At 32.2% G+C, this 20,692-nt stretch overlaps 1 protein-coding gene across 1 annotated transcript in view; it reads right to left on the bottom strand.

Annotated features, from left to right (window-relative positions):
• Positions 1-379: 379 nt before the first annotated feature.
• Positions 380-20,692, bottom strand: part of Smp_128800 (hypothetical protein) — a gene marked incomplete at both ends in the record, with an annotated part of 31,346 nt that continues 11,033 nt past the window's right edge. The window contains one exon of the mRNA XM_018795828.1: positions 380-385. Coding sequence (XP_018650101.1) covers positions 380-385 — 6 coding nt within the window. The remainder of the gene's footprint in view (positions 386-20,692) is intronic.

The raw sequence follows: 20,692 nt of genomic DNA, 5'->3' as shown, positions 1-20,692 counted from the left end.
TACTGGTTTTTTTTCTATTCTACAGCTCGACGTTTGCAAGATGGTGATCCAGAGAGACTTTCTTCCAGACATGTTTGTTCATCATCTTCTTCATTAAATGATGGTATTATGAACACTTTGTTATTGTTACCAAAATTAGTGGTTATTGTAACTTTAGAATTCGATGAAAACTTATTTTTATTATTGTCGTTTGAATTATTCACGTGCTTATTAACATCAAACAATACACCTCGACATAGTCCATTTTGACAAGCTATACACTTTTGTGAATTATGTGGACCAATTGGTCTACCATCCCGTCTTCGTTTATTCCAACAATCATCCCATTTTATTACTGATTGATAAAAATTCCAATGAATTTCAACAAATACATTACGTATTACCTAAAGAAGTGAATAAAAATAGTTAACGTCTGGTGTAAAGGTATGAGTATTGAATAGAAAAACAGTATCTTGATTCGGAATCATTTTTCATTGGTTGTTTGAAACTTCCCATTGATGTTTACGACTATTTATAATGCATGTGATTTGAAGCAATATTGAGGCGATCCGCACAGAATGCATAGGTGCCAATAAGAGACTGATCAATTGCAGTCCTAAACATCAATTGGAAGATACATGTAAAAAATAGCAAGTGAATTAAGCTTCACCCCATTGCACAAGAAGGCGGCCATCAGGACTCAGTAGCTGAGTTTATAACGCAATGGTGTTTGAAGCGAATGGTACTGGTTTCGAGTCCCAGAATGAACATCAACTCTGAGATGCAGGTACATTCAGTTGATGAGTCTCAAATATGACGAAACGCGCGTCCTGGCTTCCACTGCTATCCACCATCCGTCTCTGCTTATGTTAATTATGGTTTTAACGGAAAATGGAGGTGGTTAATGTAAGCTTAATTATAAATGTTCGACTTATCTGAACAAACAACAAGCATCTAAATATTGTATTTTGTGAAGTGCTTTAATTATGTTAAAGTATAAATATTTGCAAAGTGAAATCATAGACCATTCTAATAAACAATCAATCTGCCAAATACTTGATGTACTGTAGGAATCTTATTTAAACATTTTTACTGTTATACATAGAGAAATCATTGTTGTAATTTCTTGTTCGTTGTAAACAACTGTTAGAGGTCCATTTGCCATAACTTGAGTTAGTGAATTTTGATTTTCAGTACATTTGAAATATGTTCTCTATGAATTCTAAAGTTTATGGAGAAACTGTATTCATTGAACAGTTAAGCAAGTCATAGTTATCATAGCTGAGTTCAAACAATAGTTTTTTTTAATAAAAATAATGAGCTGCTAGTAATGAAGGTCCGGAATTCGATCTTCAGACGGACAATGAAGGCGTACTATAAAACAGTCCTACCCTAAGACGAATCAGCCTTCTAGTGCTTCCTGGTTTTTAGTAATCATCTAATCAAAATTAGTTCATGGTGTTAACTATGCAATAAGACCTTTATCTGATATGGTAGTGTTCTGCTGTTGGGTGATCTTTTTGTGCTATCGTTTAGTCAATAAAATGAGTTATAAAGTATGATATTAAGTATTGCGTTGTGGAGTTATACCTGGTTTAAAATCTTTAAGATATAACTTCGTCTGTTTAAGCTGAGCTGGTTGAATCCTATCAATTTGACATGGTTTAGGTGTTAGAATGTTTGAATATTACTGGCAAGTCCTTAAAATCCATTTTGATTTATGAAAACGTCCTAAAATAATCTCAAAATAGTACAAATTATTCGTGTCATTTTCTCTGCAAACCAAGTTTGTGTTTTTTACAGATATACACTTTTTGAAAATAATGAAAGTAAATAGCTGGAATCGGTTAACCAATTTAACACAATCATGGAGAAATGAATCAGTTATTTTATTAACCCTGTGTTATTTTTGAACATTGGTATCGTGAAAAAAAGTTCCAGAAGATAAAAATAACTCTTCAGGCTATTTATAAATAACCAATATTAGGTAACGATAACAAACAATATGATGAACTTAAGGATCTATAAAATTTATCTTCAAATGTACAAAACAAGTTCCAGTGCTCTTAGTGTTATCAGCTATTTACTACATTCTTATTTGATACACAGCTCTCAGTGTAAAAGTCTTATGAATATGAAAATAGCTATTATCTAGAAATCATGTAGTGTACAATCCTGAGTGTGATAGTAAATGCGCTTTTCTTTCAAGTCGATAACAATGAATATAATAAATGAAAATGTTTGACCAAATAAAATTACAACGAATCAATGCATTTTTACTTTGTCAAAAACACAAAAAACAGTGGTACCAACTTCGAATTATAGAAATTAAGGTTATGATGTAAATTGATCAATTAAGAAATCTTTTATGCTTATGACGGGACTATAATTAATGGATGAACCAATCAGAAGCATTCGAGAGATCTCAAGCTCACGCCGATCATTTCAGTACCAAATGCTGACTCACGATAGGTTTACAGAGGATTTTGCAGAAGACGTTATAACTGAGCGCCTTCAATAAGTGGAATTACTAAGAAGTTCCTTTATTTGTGATTGCGGTAGTCAAATGACTCATGGACCTCGTGCAGACTATCGTGATGATGTTGTATCTCGGTATAGTATATGTTGTAGGAAAAAGTCTGTTAGAACATGAACTTTTCTCGCTCGATCCCGATTGAGACTAAGACAGACTATGATAATTGTTGCAAACTGGATAATAAAGACACCAGTAACAGTGGCTGCAACTATTGCAAGTGTTGCCGAAAATTCAGCAAGGTTGCATGAGTCGTTTGGAGGATTTGGGAGAATCGTAGAATCATATTCTTACTCTAAATAGGAATAATATATTTTTAAAATCTCAACGAATGAATTTGGATTTACTTCAAATTCATTCACTGAGATTTTACAAATATATTCTTCCTATTTAATGTCTTACATCAACTCGGCGCCCAAATACTGTGAAACCATTCTCTCTAAATTCGATGGAAGTTCTTATATATTCTTACTCTATACCTACTGTTTTCTGATTGGCTGGAATTTCTCAATGTCATTTAGGATTCGTCCAAAGGTTGTCTATAAATTAAGTTCTCGTCATGGTTGTTATTTAAAATATCCATTCGTTGATTTAGATTTTTAATCATTTGATTAACTTAATAACCAGTCATACTTTTCTCAACAACTTAGAGGGTATCCACGCCTGGTCACATGAAATAAGAGTACATTATCGTAAGGTAAGTATTCAATACTTTTTCAAGAAACCACCAAATACCAATATATTCTAAAATAAAAAAAAACGCGAATATATTTTGTTCTGGTACAAAAAAGTGGTATAAAAGTTTCTCAATTCTACATGATTATTAAACAAACTTCAATTATTGAAATGTTTCTAATAAACAAATGTACGTCAAAAGTATAAAACAAATGGTCAGTCTCATTTATCTCAAATGTGAACGTTTCATGGGGGAAGCCCTCCATTTTTTGTATCTATTTATTTGACGCTAATTAGAAGAAGTACATTATTCTTTGTCGACGCCTTATCCATACATTAAGTATGTTGTTTAAGTTAGTATTATTTGTCTCTGTTTACTTTGTACTTACTTTTTAAGGAAATCCATATATTTCAAGTTAAATGCTAATCATTTATTTATAATAGAGATTGTAAGGAAAAATATTTATATACTACTATTTGTTGCTCAAATTCATTTTCCTCTCATGAAACTAACCATAAATTTGTGTTCAAAGTTGTACTGGGATGTACATGACCTTCAGACATTTCAAACTAGCCGCAAATGAATTAAATACAGATATATTATCGAAGAATATATTAGAAAAACAAGGTCATTTTATGGACTTGCTGTAGTGATAATAACAATCGAAATAACAATAATAATAATAATCCAATAAGTTAATGAGAAAATTGTTGTGGATAAAACTTCAACTTCAGTCTAACAAACAACATTTAGTGATCCCATTTTTGTTTACATTTAAATAGGCATCTATATCTGATGCCATTTTTGATAAACGAAAGTAATCTCGCACGCTTTATAAATCTCTTCCAAATATATAATAACAATTTCATATTTTGTTTCAGTAGAATCTTATTGTCCAGAGTTGCTATGAAAATTTTCTTCTAGCCAAATCTATCTCTTAGATCAGTTAACCAACAATCGTTTTTTTTACGACTGGAGAACTTTAAAGAAATTTGTATTAGTCAATAATAATAAAAATTGCCAATGGATGTTAGAAGAAACACAAACGATTTCATGAAAGGAGTAGAGAGTTGTTTACTGACAAACTTAGATAAGTATCATCTTTGAGGTGGTCGATAATCGAAGGTAGTCGACAGGACATAAGCTTTTTGGTATTTGACATTCGTCAGTAAGACGCATCTTTAATTTCATGGAATTGTTGCCTTCCTGTAAGAATCCAATCAACATCACCTAGCCTCACAGGGTGAAGTGTTATCAATGAGCTATTCAAATAGCCACCGACCTTCTGTAGGACTGAGATATTTACAATTAACTAATTACCGAGTAGTGATCAGTGTCATGGGTTTTATGTTCACTATGTCCAACGATTTAACATCTTAGCATAGCCCATACAATATCCAGTCCATTAGGCTAGTGACTTATTACAAATTAGTCAATATACTTCGATCAATACAAACGTAACATTATTCGCTACTTATTGCTGAGTTAACAGTAGATTCCATTATCTAACGAACAAATTCAGTTTTCAAATAATATGCAAGATTTATATCCCAAGTTAATCCTTCTGATGATATTGACTTCTTTATCAGAATGGGCATTGATGATGATCTTTATAAGAACGACCTAAATGGTCGAAACATTGCTTTAGTTGACCTTTTAAAGAAATTAAAATATAAGAATCTTCGTTAGGTGGACTAACGAGCCTACTATTGCCCAAGTGTTAAATAATAAAAATATTACATGGACTTTACAAAGTAACTTTGCGGAATTCATAAAACAATCCTATACCTCTAGGAAATAATGAATGAATAAAGAAAACACCATTAGCTTCATCAAATCAACTGGGAATTCTTAATAAGGAAACAGATCCTATTATAGAGAATAACAAATATTCAGCTGAGAGAATTGAATGAAATCCTAAAAGAATATTAATCGATTAGTATATATATAAAGAAATTTGTCTTCTTTGTTATTATAATCATAAACCCATATTAGTTATTATTAAGAATTAATAGCCCCCAAATGCCCTGGTACGGCCGAGAGTGGGAAGAGTCCGCTCTCCCTCTCGCAATGCTCTCACATGGCCACGCGTATATAGGCTCCGCCAGGGAAGTTCTACTCACTGTCTTCTCGCACCAGGGTGTTGTTTACGAAATTGAGAGGACGAAAAGCGAATGTCCGGAGCTTTGACCGTGTTGGTGGACACGGCGAGTCCACTTAGGGGAGTGGGAAAACCCTGATTCCAAACCAATGGTATACATGAGCTCCACTATCCTGAGGGAACAAATGGCGTATGAATCAATCGTTGGTCACCGTCTACCATGGGACTGAACCTCATTACTATGCTCCACTGCCTTGTGGATTAGACCCTTAGGTCAAAGGCTCCGGGTGTGGCCCCTTAAGAAAACCACCTGCTTCGGTCTGAGCAGCCGAGCAGTATCACATCCCTCACATAAATCAAATGAGATTTGTGTGGCGCATATGTATCTGGTGCCCCTTTGTACCAATATTTATGTGTTTAAATAAAATAAAATAAAGAATTAATCATAGTCTTGTTTTCTCGAACAAAAAAGTTCGCCATACTTTTTTTATAAAGAAGTATACACTAAAGTATCATGAAATCGTATGGATACATAAATAGTTAGTATATAGCAAATGTTTTTCAATGGAATCCTTTAATTCTAACAGATGCTTCCATGGGAAATACAATCTTCTGAAATATATATATATATATATATATATATATATATATATATAACACAACAGGTGTAAGAAATATTTATTTAGAAGGTGTAAAATGTATTCATCCATGTAAGTAACATAGATAAGAGATCTATTCAAGTTATAACAGATATTTATTTAGTGATAAGCAATCGTTTAGATAATATAAAGTATATTCATATTTTATAGTTGAAATCATGATTCAATTGAAGTGAGACTACCAGAGAAAACCTGGAAGCACTGGACGGAGCTTGTATATATGAATATACTAAATTTAATTTTCTTATCTTTTTATTACATCTAGTTGTTGCTATATCCTAGTGAATGAATCATTATTATACTATTTACTGTCTCTAAATTATATTCAGTTTGCTGATTACTGTAATCCGCATTCACAGCCACATTTGGCTTGATCTTGTACAAATATTATTTCCTATTTTATGGTGTGATGCGGTCTGTCTGTCTGGTTTACAAACCGAGTATGCTTGAAATAAATGATTCGCATAGCAGAAGCTGCAATTGGTGTTCTGGGCTCAATTAGAAGGGCTAGGCGGACAAGGGACCAATGGGGTCGCTAGACTGCTCATACTGCTCGAAGTCGTTGGTTAGGCACAGTGTTAAGATTAGACAAGTCGTATTTCGATTGGTAGATAATTCACGTGATAAAAGTCGGACATAAGACCACAACAGTTTGGTATACGGCCTTGTTCTTCATTTTATTAATTCATAACAGTTGTAATTATGAAAGTAAATTTTCATTCTAAATAATAATTCATCTCATTTTGAGAAGTACTTGTCATTTAAAGGAAAACAAAATAAATTTTATCTAATTTTGTAAAATGAGCAATCAAGAACTACAGAATTCTGAAAAAAAGATGAAATGAACATCTTGAGTATTATTTAGGAAGTTGGTTACACTTGTAAAACAGGCATTCTGTAAATATACTTATCAAAGTTTGGATTTGAAAAAAGGTAGTTCAGTGTAGCATTGTGGACAAAATGGTCATATCGATTTTTTTTATCCAGTGGATTGTCAGCAGTCGTAAAACTATGAATTTAAATACAGCATCAGAAATTTGGGTTGACGACGTCACTTTTAAATTTTCCCTCTGTTATATCTCGTGGAGATTTCTGAATGGCAACTTTGAGAACTGTTTATAGACCAATGTGATATGTATATTTCCTATTTTATAATTGTTAAGTGACTAAACTATTCGCATTCGTGTTCCTCTTATCATAAGCTTTATTTCGACCTATGAACTATTGTTGAATTATCCTCAGCCTATTGATTACTGTGCCCCCTATTCACAGCCACATTTGGCTAAATCTTGTACAAACGTTATTTTTTATTTCATGGTACGATGTGGTCAGTTTGTTTGGTATATAAACCCAGTATGTTTGAGAATAATGATTTATATTGCAGAGGCTGTTGTTGATGTTCTGGACTTAACTGGCTGGGCTAGGCAGAAAGCAGGACTGATAAGTACTCAAAAATGCTCATACGGTTTTCGTGTATCATTGCTCCGATCGATAAATCACTCCTCTCTCATTGGTGGGAATCAGCACGTTCATATATTAAGCAGAGCACGCACGCACTCACACGTCATAACAACTGTGTACAAAATGGTCATATCGATTTATTTTTTTTATCCAGTGGATTGTTAGCAGTCGTAAAACTATGAATTTAAATACAACATCAGAGTTTTGGGTTGACGACGTCACTTTTAAATTTTCCCTCCAATGTTCTAATTAAATACTCTAGGGGACTTTCAGATGTCAAAAGATAACCAGAAAATGAATTGAAGTTTTAGTATACGATATAATTCTTTAAGAAAGGTTAGTAGTGGTTTTCCGCAAAGATATATTTGACTGTGCATAACAAATGAAAAAAAAAACTTTAAATGCACGCTTATTTTTTGAAATAAATGAAATATCAGATTATATTTAGTACAGTTATGTGATCTAATAAACTTGTTCGTATTCCCTACGACCAATTTATGTTTAAAACCAAACTAGTTTTTGCACAAATGCCTTTTCACATTACATTATAACATTAATTACTTAAATTCTTTATATCCCCATTACGTATCCTTTAAATCGATTCATAAATCCTCCGAGATCTAGTTAACCAGGCAATATTTCGTACACTAAAAAGTGGTATAATTAGTTCCAAACTCCATGAAAAGCATAAATAATATACACCTTATTGTTTACTAATATCTGGTAAAAATGACTGTGTTCATTTTTGAAGAACTGATTATCAAATCATTATATGTTATTAAGAAGTAATATTATCATTGATTCCCAACATTTTAAGTCAACGAAACTATTCACATTATGAGAATAATTAGTAACACCATATATGTAATGTAAACGGTACTATAAGTAATAGATACCAAGCAATGCTGTTATCCGTCTTGTTTCAGCTAACCGAAGATAATCTAGGACATTAAAGTCAATACATTGTCACAACAAAGTAGTACGAAATTCATCATCTTGTGCTATAAAGCAACACAATTATATGTTTAAAAAACCGTCTTATTGAATAAAGTATTCAGAATCATATTATTCATACTTTCTATGAAAGAACATTATAAAAGCTTCAGTTAGTCATTTTATACGTTCACCAATCTCGTTGGAAATGCAAACGTGTGGTACTTTTTGAAGAGGCGTAGGTGAAATATACGAACCCTATCTGCATATTTATTGAATGATAGAATATAAAAAAAATTAATTAACACATAAATTTAGATATCATAAATATCGGTTAAGATTGATTTACATAACCTTAAGGTTTAGCTTCGTTAATCAATCATATTGATAACCGTTATTATATAAATCACAATGGTGTTTGAATTCAGAAAGCAATAAGAAGCGGCGACTACAGTTTATTAGCGGATAGCACAGATATCACAAGGCTTCAAACAGATTGAGCAGATTTGAAGTAGACAGGCGAATGTGTGTGTAAGAGCAAATACAGAGGCAAATTTACAGTCAAATCGAATCAAGGCTCAGATAGGCTAGGCAAAGTCTAGTAATAGGATTCGAGTACATATATACATGGAGAAGAGAGTGAATTATCGAGCGAGAGAGAGATATGTGTGTAGGCTGTCATATGTAATCAATCGTACACGTTTATACAGATATAATAATGATCATAATAGTACAAAGTATACGAATTGTTACCGTTCGAATAATATTATATGTTAAGTGAGTTGATAAAAGGGCTTAACCAAAATTAACCATAATCAAAATTGATTGCAGGACAGTTGCTATAATTTCTAATAACTGACTCAAGATAATAAATAAACCTTGTGTGCACCTTGTTGCACGATTTTAAATTTTCATGCTCAAACTTATGTTAATTTATGAATGTACTCAGCTAAAATCTCATTGTAGGTCAAAAATCTGTCCTACACTTTATGATCTTGAAAGAATTTTAAATAGGGGTTATTTTAAGACGTGACGTGACGTGTCTAAGCAGATTATCTACATATGCTTCGAATTTGTTTTAATTTGATAATCAATATTTTTCATTCAACTTGGATTAATTTTTATTCGAATCATTCAAAATTAGATAACATCTGTCGCTCATCAGTATCTAACTCGTATAAGTTTCGAGAAATGTAAACATTTCTTCAGAAGAACAAAAGCTACAGTTTCATAAGAACAGTAAAACAGAATATGAATAGACAATATGTTTCATATAATTATAATTAGCAAAATTATTGATACTTAGATTGTAATTATATATGACCATTAGTTATGACTTTAGTTGTCCTCATTAAGTCTGAAAATTGCTTTCAACGTCGTGGTTTAAACAAAAAAAGCTATCAAGATTCCGTGTTGTACACCTTTTAAAAGATAAAAAAATGGAAATAAAATGGCTGGTTCAACAGTCTGCGTTTAAAACTAGACTGTAGAAGGTAACTCTTAGTAAGGAAATCAAATTATAATACTACCAATCCAGGAAAATTCTCGACGGTTGGTTGTCAAAAGTTGTGTAATTTAAATCCACGTCCGAGCCCGGTGATAAAACTCATCCATCACAATCTTTATGTATTCTAAGTTTTGATAGGCTATGACGGTTTAACTTAGGTGAGTCAGAAATATGTACCCCGAGTAACTGTACAAGGAAGTTTCTTTACAATTCAAGCTATAAGGAACTCGTCAGTCTGTGGTGATTACTATTGGAAGAACAGAATACGTTGATAGATAAGTGATCATCGAATAATCTTGTCTTATATCGATTATCAGGACAGGTGGAAGTAACACTTGGTTCCTCTTAACTTTTACTTCACATCTAAACTCACTAATTAGGGGGAGAAATAAATTTCTGATTATCCTTGCATCCACAATGGATTCATGAGATTAATTGACAAAGAAAATTGATGAATGGTGTTGTGAAATATTGTTTCTATTATTGTGCCGGGAATTATTAATTTGTAAAAACACGGTAGAAATAATGTAGTTTGGATTTTGAATTATCTATATAATATCATGATGACTTAGAACTTAACAATACCAACAAATGAAATTTTGCTGAATAACATTTGATTTAACTGGAAGGAAATCTGTGAATTCTAAATTGGTTATAGGGCTTTTTGTATTATGGATTCAAAGAAATGACTACTAGAGAGTTACATTTAATAGTTTTCAAGGTATTTGTAATGAAATAAAACTTGATCTATTGTTTATTTCCAATATATTTTAATAAACAATAACACATTCCAAAAAGCACTGATTAACTTACAAAGTTCTGTCGCTTACTTAATTACTTACTTACGTCTGTTACTCCTCATGGAGGAGCATAGGCATAGTATATTCTAATGCGAAATTCTTTATGATATGATTAGAGAATATGCAGCAGACTTTGTAGAGAACTGTGTACTCTAATTGAGCGTCACCAACTTTGTAGAGATTAATTCCTCTATATCTGACTCCAATAAATAATATCTCGTTAACTGAGTATTCACGCAAGCTAAATCTCCTAATAGTATTATGAATTTACTCAAGATCATCCAAAAGCTCGAACACCAGCTATAGAGTTAGTTTCTCGTTAATGATTAGTAAAGATCCGCAAGCCCACAGATAGCAAACATACAAGGAAACCAGTGAGTGTTAAAAATCCATATATATATATATATATGTATATATATATATGTATATATATATATATATATATATGATTGTTAATCGATTATGGATAAATTATTGATTGTCTGTGTTTACAACCAATGAGAGAATAGACAAAGATTGCTGTGCAACCATTCCCTCAATCAGACTCACACTTAATTTTACATAGTGGGTTGAATATCTAAACTACAGTAAGGGAACAAATAACAAAATAGTTCAATGGGCTTACTACAAGCTTCCCCCAGGGTTACTGTCGCTACCAATCCCAGGTAAAGGAGAAGAATTGGGCATGGAATCATCAACCTCATCCCACAGAAAACAACCTTGTTAAAAAATAAGTGCTATCCAGAAATTCTGTTTTGTACCATATACTAATCAACTGTAATTTACCATATATTTGATAAACCACTGATTTGTATTATATTCCTAAGTAGTTTGTATTGTCATCATACATAAGTTGTATTAAGAAGAAAAGAATGTTAGCAATAAATATATACTCTTCTAACATAATCTATAAGCCTAGCTTTTACACGTACCAACGAATATAAGATAATATTGATAATAAACGTTTGTTATATATCCACATAAGTGAATGGAGAAAGCATATAGCTGCTAACTACTTTTCTTTTTTTATATGTGAAGTTAACTAAATTAGGTTACATAATTCAATATTCAAATAAATTTGTTCCACATTGACTTATTTACATTGAATCATTATTTATTAACTGACATCATTGACATTTGAAAGTTGTTAGTCGTTGATATAAAAAATATAAACAAGTATAATTATTGATTTGATATTTTATTGACATTTAGAATATGATGAAATACAGGGGTAATCGGGATAACTTGTCGATCTATTAATTTCTACTAATGATTATTAAAGATAACATATTTAGGTATCAGTTGTATAGAATTTGTGATTTCATATCCGGTAAGTGATGAGATGTATATTTCTTTAAGATAAATTGGAAATAAAATTATTTCATCACTTGGCATATATTGAGGAAGATAGGTCTCCAGAACTCACTTGGAAAAGGTCCTAATTTTTTAATTTTATTCTGAACATTTGAATTTTATGTTTTTGTGCCCAAGACACGCTTAGTTGACCTACAGCATACATTTCCCACTCGAAAATCCTTGACTGTCATTGGTTGATGGATTTTTTAAGCTTGATTTGTCTGCTTAGTGACCTAGTATTTTCTGGGTGCTTGTAGTATACATTCTCTACGCCTTATCAAGACTTGTTGATCTAGTTAGCAGGGCCGGGTACAATGGATTAGAATAGCCTATCGTGTCACTGTGTCATTAACCTTCGTTCCATTTACCGAGTAGGGTAAACTCGTAATACCATCAAGTATATCAGTATTGTTTGCTTGTATCTTTCCATTGACGTTTAGTACTGCCATTAATCAGTCTCTTATGCATCTTGTGCGGACTGCCTCGATATTGCCTTAAGCATCAACTCTGGGATGCAGGTAAATTCAGATGACGAGTCCCAAATATGACGAAATGTGCGTCCTGGATTCCACTGATAGCCATTGTCCATCTTTACTTATAATGCTTTTAAATTAAGGAAATATCGAGCCAGTCCACAAGGATACTCATATGTCAATAAGAGACTGACCAGTTGCAGTCTTAAACATCAATGGGAATATTCAAACAAACAATACCAAGTGAATTTAAACTTCGCCCCATTGCACGAGCAGGTGGCTATCGGGGCTCAGTAGCTAAGTAGGTAACGCGATGGTGTTTGAAACGAACGGTACTTGGTTTGAGTCCAAAAGTGAACTCCAACTCTGAGGTGCATGTACATCCAGCTGACGAGTCCCAAATAGGACGAAACGCGCGTCCTGGATTCCACTGTTAGTCACTATCCATCTTTGTTTATAGAATTATTTCTGCCTATGTTTTGAACGATTGCTTGATTATTTGAAGTGAAATGAAGATTCAATAAAACTAGGAACATTTGAAAGTGTTTATATAAGAACTTTTGTCTGAATTAGAACGAACAGTTTCACAATATTTGGGCGCCGAGTTGATGTGAGACATTAAATAGGAAGAAAAGCTTGGATTTATTTCAAATTCATTCGTTGAGATTTTACAGAAAAAACATTCTTCCTATTAAATTTGAAGGTGTTCACGGAATAAAAAGAAAATCGAATTATATTTGTGATAATGAAGTCGCCTTATTTATATTCAACTATATTTTTTGTACAAAGAAACATCTTTTTATCACTATCAGACATGAAAGTTAGATTTTTTATAACTGAGAAACTTTAATTTAAATAGTTTATATTTAAAGGAAACTAACAGACAGATTCCAGGCAGTTGACAAAATTTGATTAAAATTTCAGGTACTCCTTAATTTTGTTTATTTTGTGTTGATTGCCGATTATTCCGTTTTCTTTCTACAGTTTTAGCTATTCCTAAAATCAAATCTTACTGAAAAATATTTATTGAAAACTAAAGAAGCTTGATTGAAAAGAATAGCAATCGTATATGAGTATGCTTTGATAGTCTTTGAACAGAAGGAAGAAATATCACTTACAAAAAGAGTGGTGAGACTATAACTTATGGACGACGTTTGAGTGACGTTAAAGTTGCCTTGAGAATATCCACCTACTTACTAGGGTTAAATGAGAGTTATGAACCTGTGTGAAGAATAAGGGTTATGATTTACAGTTGATGTTTAGGGTTAGGAATTAGACTTAGGGTTTTCATCACGAACTGGCATCAGCTAAAATGTCAGTACGCTCAATAATCAAATGGATGAATGTTATTCTCAATAAAATTTAAGACCTGTCATAGTAAATCTGATTGGTTCATCCGTAAATTATAGTTTCGCCAGTTCGGGTGTTTATACGATATAAACGGCCTATTAAAATCAAAATATTCTTAACAGCCATACAAAATTTGAACTTTCCTAATACATTCTTTACTGGCATTTTTTATTCTGATATAACAGTGCTTACAAAATCAGTATTTATTCAACTAATACTATTTATTTATTGACTTTCCATTGTCATTTGACCTATAGTTCACCTTTATATTTGACCCTTTTGCATTCATAACAAGTTATTTCTCCATTACTCTTCAAACAAACATGTATGACAGATAAAAAAACATGAGGGTATTCAAAAAACTACATACTGAAAATAGACTATTATTTAATGTTATGACGTATGAAATCAGAGCAAGAACACATAGTGACAGAAGATATGTTTTTAATGAAAATTAGCAAGATATATTTACATTTTAGTGAAGTTTATTTCTCTGAACTGAATAGTTTATTCGTGAAACTTTTATCATTCTTCTAAACAACATCAGAATAAATTTTATGTAGAAGTGAGGTATTCAAATTTCTCCATATATAACTGACGGCTTGTCCTGTCGACATTAATCTAGATTGGTTATCGTTGAACTTTAACCTGTCTTCTGTACATTTATTCTGATTGTCTCTCCTTTTGATCTGATCCTTGATTTCATATTTATCTATGCTTTTTCTAACTGAATGATAAATTGAATCAATTTCAATGTATTCATTGATTGCTGATCTACCTGAGTGCCAAGCCTTTAAAAATTCTCTGGTGTTCTTAGTATTTCCTCTATTCAAAATCTCCACTTTTTCCTGATACAATGTGTCTACAATTGTCCGTGTGGATTGATATAAGCGGAGATACATCATAGCATTTGACAGCTAGTTGGTGTTTATGTAAATGAAGAGCAAGAGGGCGTCTGATGTATTGTTCCTCACAGTTGAAACATTTTATTTCGTAAATGATGTTTGGTTTTCCTTCTTGAGCCGTCTCATCATTCAGTTTGCATAAGATTGATCAAAGTGATTTTGATTTTATTTATGTGCCACACTATGATCAAGGTGGACAGGACAAGCTGTCAGTTATATATGGAGAATTTTGAATACTTCACTCCTACCCAAAGTTTATTCTGATCTTGTTTAGAAGAATGATGAAAGCTTCACGAATAAACTATGCAGTCCAGAGAGCGAAACTCTACCAAAGTCATCCACCTCAGCTACAAATTTTCTCCACCATCTGAGTATTTTAACATTACATATAACGAAAGGTTGTCTATTCTTAATCAATTCCGTTTTCTAATTGCTCTATGGTAATTATTATTTATTCCAGAACAAAAATTAGGTTTCAAGATTTTTGATTACTTTCAACCATATTTTGTAATATAAGTAATTTGTGTATAAAGCTTTTGTGTTTAATCATTACGTCATAAATATAATTGGTAAAATTCGGTCATTCAGTATTATGGTTAAAAAGACTGAAATTGATTATTTAACGGCTATCATTGAAGGCTATTGCATTATCAATAACTACTGAATAAAATATTTTTACAGAATAATCAAGGTTATAAGAAGCTTAAATCTTAAGGTTAGAAGTTAATTATACAATTCTGTATTCGATTTATTCTGAAATAGTTTAGAACTTATACTGGGGATTTAGATGGAGTTTCTTTTGAACCTGAAGGAATAATTTCATACGAATGTTAACCAAGGACTTCTCATTTTCAGGGAATCCGATACATTGTAGTGAATTCCATTCAATTAGCCTTTTAATAATGATCTGTAGTGTCACGTTTTAGTCTGTGTACGATCGATCCTTACGAAATCTGGCCTGTTGATTTTGAAGTCCAGTGTCTACTGAATCCTTCGTCCGGTTCAACAACACTTTTGAAAACCTTTCCTGGTACCGATAGTGGTGTGAAGCCTCTGAAGTTCTCACATTTGCTAAGATCACCTTTCTTTGGTATATTGACAAAGTATTCTTTTTTATAAGGAGTATCGGCCTCGTGACTTCCGAAGAATCTCAGCTTTCACCATGAGGTGTCATAGTTCTTCTGAATCAAGATCTTTCAAGTCCCATGGCAGAGTTTGAATGGTTTAAAAGACTTTCTGGTTATTGCTTTTTTTCACGATTGTTTTTTACGGGATGTGATTGCTAACCCTATGCCTGACCCTCCACCTTCATCAGGGTTTAAGGCGGGCAGTAACCCTAGGAGAGCTTCAGGCGAAAATAATAAAAATGTGACATTAACATGGAACCAACTAGTTAAAATTTACTTAGTGCACTCATTAACCTATCGTTGGATATTGAATGTAGTGCACTTAAGTGTGAATTTGTTTATATTTGTGGTTTTTTCGGAGATTACAAAAAGAATTTGACCTGGATTCTAGGATAAATTACATAAAGTATGTGATTAGGTTTATTATGTAATTTAAAAAATAGCTGTATCATTGTCTACAGTACATGGTATTTAATAAAGTTTGAATGTAGTTTCTAGATCAGTAGTATTTAATTAATCTAACAGAAATACAAACAACCATATTTATCATCTTAGTGTTTTTTTGCGCCAATCTATCAGTCACTCCCCAGCTTATACCAATTATTAACCAATATATCATTTGAATGATTCATATGATATCTTTATTATTTAGGGAACCATGTAGTTAAGATCTATTTCCTCTTTAGAGTAGTTATAACACTTTATTAAATATCAATGAGCTTAACTTAGTTCGGTTCGTGACCTCAATGACAGAAAGTTTTCATAGTTGAAATCATGAGTCAATTGAAGCTAGACCACCATGGAAAACCTGAAGACACTGGAAAGCCGTTCCGCCCCATTGTGGGACTCCTCAGCAGTGCGCATCCACGATCCCTCCTCGCGGGACTCGAACCCAGGACCTACCAGTCTCGCGCCAGAGTGCTTAACCACTAGACCACTGAGCCAGCAACCGTTGGTGTTAATGTCTAACTTCTACCAATCCACGAAGTTGAGCAACCGTCAACCATTGTCTTCAGTGAGTTGATATCTCACGTCTATTGTGAGGTTCCAGGTTTTCCATGGTGGTCTAGCTTCAATTGTTTTTTTTTTCCCACTATGAAAAGACAAAATGTTTATTTGGAAACTTTGTTTGTTAGACGAATCTTTTAATTTTTTTATCTAACAAAGATTGTGAACATTTTAAACAACTCTTGTAAACTGCCATAAATAATACGAAATAAAATAAATTCAACAAATAGATGAGTATTCTCAGCCATTAATCGGATAATTTAATTGTGAACAAGTTGATTACAATAGAATACATAGTAACAATAAAAATTCTGAACATCCTGTATAAAAAAATATCACAACTAAAAGTCCATATCTCTTAAATCTGTTTGTATTGAATGAAAAACAAAGAAGATTATCAGAAGATATGTCAACTGGTGAATAGCAAAAGTGACAATGTTCATTACATATTGGTAGAAATTTTGTAATTAAAATAAAATCATATGTAGACAGGAAATATGCAAAACTAATCAAAGAGTATATGCGTTAGTTGAGTAAAACTTCTAATTGAACAGAACCAAATGGGATTTATTTTGGAAGAAAAGCATATTTCAAGATAATTTTGAAATGTACAAGTAACTAGGGCAACAGTTCTGGTCCTTATCACAGCGTATATACATATATAAACAAGTAACGAAAAACTTTTATGACAAGTAAAACGTTTTTCAGTCTATTAAAACGTAATAGAATACCTCGACATTTTTTTTTATTTCGGAGGATGTGATTGAAATAAAGGGTACAATGGGAAAATTTGTACAAATTGTGGTACAAAAAATAGTAATAGTAACCAAGTAATTTAAGATAATTCGTTTCTGAAGTTGAAGCAGAGAGTATTTTGTTAGAGGTTTCTTAGAACTCCTTTTATTGATGTAAACAGATACTGAATATATATATATATATATAGTTTGCAAAGCTTTTCATTCATGTCTAAAAAAAGTAATTTTTCTGTGATTGAAATGTAGTCTGCATCCAAAACGTCAATTCTAAACACTAAATACTTACAACCTAGGTTAGCACAGAATAGCACATTTAGTATTTTACTAAAACATGATGATTGAACTCTACAGAATCCGTGAATTAAATATTCTGATGTAATGCTATTACAGTCGTTATTGAAGAATACTTAAATCTCAAATAATCAACTGTGTTTTGGTGAAATTACGTAGAAACACATATATAAAATTTCCTACGAGTAAGAAAAGCCTTATTTGTTTTTGAGTAATGCAAATTTTGTAGGTGACATCAAGCTAACTGATTCAAATGAGAAATTGGATGAAAGTAGTCAAGGCTGTTGAAATTAGCTCACGAGCACCTTAGACCTTTACTCTTCAGTATAGCAGTAGTGTAGATATATTTTGATAGTGTTAATCAACATGCGACCTAAGATTACAGCATCTTACTGATCGCTTTCAGCTGTGCAAAATCAAACAGTGTCTCTCAATGCTTAGTCAACTATCTATGCCATCGTATTGTAACTTGATCGAAAAATTCGACCAAGACTTCAAACTGGTTAGTAAGATATTTCTTAAGAACGATCATTTTGTATATGTTGTATGGTAAGCCAATCATAAGTAGCCTGATGAGAAGATCAATCGATGGCAATCAGAAGTAACCCGGACGAAAGTGCATATCATTGGCTAAGAAATGAATTAATTTCTTAGGGGATTGTGATGTATATATGTAAATGAGTATTTGTGCATGTTATTCAGTAGCTCAATATATTCTCTTGTCTGTGTTCTCTTTCAAGTAGTCAGTTGGGAGTTTAGCACGTGACACTTCGTGTATCAGTATCAGACATCGGACGCCGCCCATCATAACAATGCGTATTAGTTCTTTTAGTTTGTAATATAAGTGTAAAACAGAATAATGGATGATAATAGCGTCTATGATACTACTTACTAACGTAACAAAAATATCTGTGAAATTGTATAAACAATATCTGATGAATACCATTTCGGTATTGTCAGAATCTAAAATAACTTTGGGTTTCAGTACTAATTAGCAGCTAATTTAGTCAGTAAAAAAGAAACCAAGGGAAATCTCATTGGAATCATGAGCTAATCAACGTTAGACCACCAATGAAGCCCTAAGAGCATTGGACGACCGTCTCGTCGTAGTATGGGATTACTCAGCAGTGCGCATCCACGATCCCCGACACAGGATTCTGACCCAGGAACTTCATTCTCTCTGATTTGCTAGCGAGTCCCAAATATGACAAAACGCGAGCCCTGGACTTCATTGCTAGCCCCTATCCATCTCTGCTTATAAGTCCTTTTAGTTATTTCGATTTATAGTGAAATGCTTTGTGAAACATTTACTCATTTAAACATAGCACACTGAAATCAAATGACCTGCTGACTTTATACATAAAACAATTATCATTATAATTTTAAGGTAGAAACAATATTCACAACAAAATATGTTAGTCCAACAATATGGATTATTTAAATAAGTAGAATAAAGCATAGAATATGGCTTAATCGAAACGGTTCATTTCAAAATACAAACATTTAAGAGTATGTTTATGGTAAATATAAGCAGAAAACATTACTTTCCTACAAGTCAAACACTAAATAAACTGATATTATCGAGTTAGCAATGTCGAAAGTGTGTGTTACTTTCTTTTAACGATCGAAAAACAAGATTGTAAATGACAAAGACCTAATTTTATTGAAAGTGTAACTTATTCCATTTACACAAGTGACAACTCTGTATTATATCAAAAAATAAAATGTTTCATACAAGACAGATTTTCTTGATACAAAGTATCTACAAACTACTTATTTACTCTAAGTAACAATATGTTTATATTTAAATCTGGAAACAAACAGTGAGAACAGTAGCTTAGTTTTGATGAGTAATATTTGATGTTACTCAGTAGTGAATGCGATTAGTTAGAAGATGAGATTTATCTAATTTCATACGAATCGGTTCCTTCAAGAAAGATATGTAAATTGTGGACTGTAAGTATTCTATATCTTCTCTCTATGTGAAGTAATCTACAAGTGAATTTCTGAGACTCTGAAATAAATTTCTTCATTCTTTCTGTGAAATGAAATAATCCTCATAATCTGTTCATTTTATCGATGTTTACTTCTCTTCTAAAACAGTTTTAAATGTGATTACATCTTCAAATACATCCCGCTCAACTTATGAGACTATAGGAGCATTAAGTGTTTAATCATTATCATTGGTGAGCCCAATTATTAAACTATCCTACCTGCAGATATTTTATACTTACATTGTTCCTGGTAAGCCTGATTACTTTATATAATATCTAACTTGAACAGTAGATCAGAAAACAATCAGGAACATATATAACAATCGACATATCATAGTTATTAATACTGTTGTTGTTCGTTGCACGCTGACATTCAAAATTATTTTGGATACACTATTTACACATTAACTAAATGTCCATATACAAAGAATTTCTGAATCCCAACTAATGTCTTACACTGTTTTAGTCTACGTGAAAAATGTATTAACTAAACAATGTCCGAACTATAACGCTTCAAACAATCTAAAATCATATTTTTGTCCTTCATATTGAACGTTGTTATCTATATTAAACTGATCATGCCCATAAATCAACAGGCATTCTGTAATATTTTTCCAGAATATATATATATATATATAATTAGGTATGATAAATCGGGATGATATATTTGTGAAATCTCAGCGAATGAATTTGAAGTAAATCCAACGTTTCCCCCTTGCAGCCGGCCGCCATAAATAAAATTTAGTCAAGCAGTCCCGGCGAAAAGTTGGCGTACGTGTTCATT

This window comes from Schistosoma mansoni, chromosome 2 (assembly GCF_000237925.1).
Source record: "Schistosoma mansoni strain Puerto Rico chromosome 2, complete genome".
Classification (NCBI taxonomy): domain Eukaryota; kingdom Metazoa; phylum Platyhelminthes; class Trematoda; order Strigeidida; family Schistosomatidae; genus Schistosoma; species Schistosoma mansoni.
The sequence above is the reverse complement of the archived record's forward strand: the minus strand, read 5'-3'. Positions and strand labels throughout refer to the sequence as shown.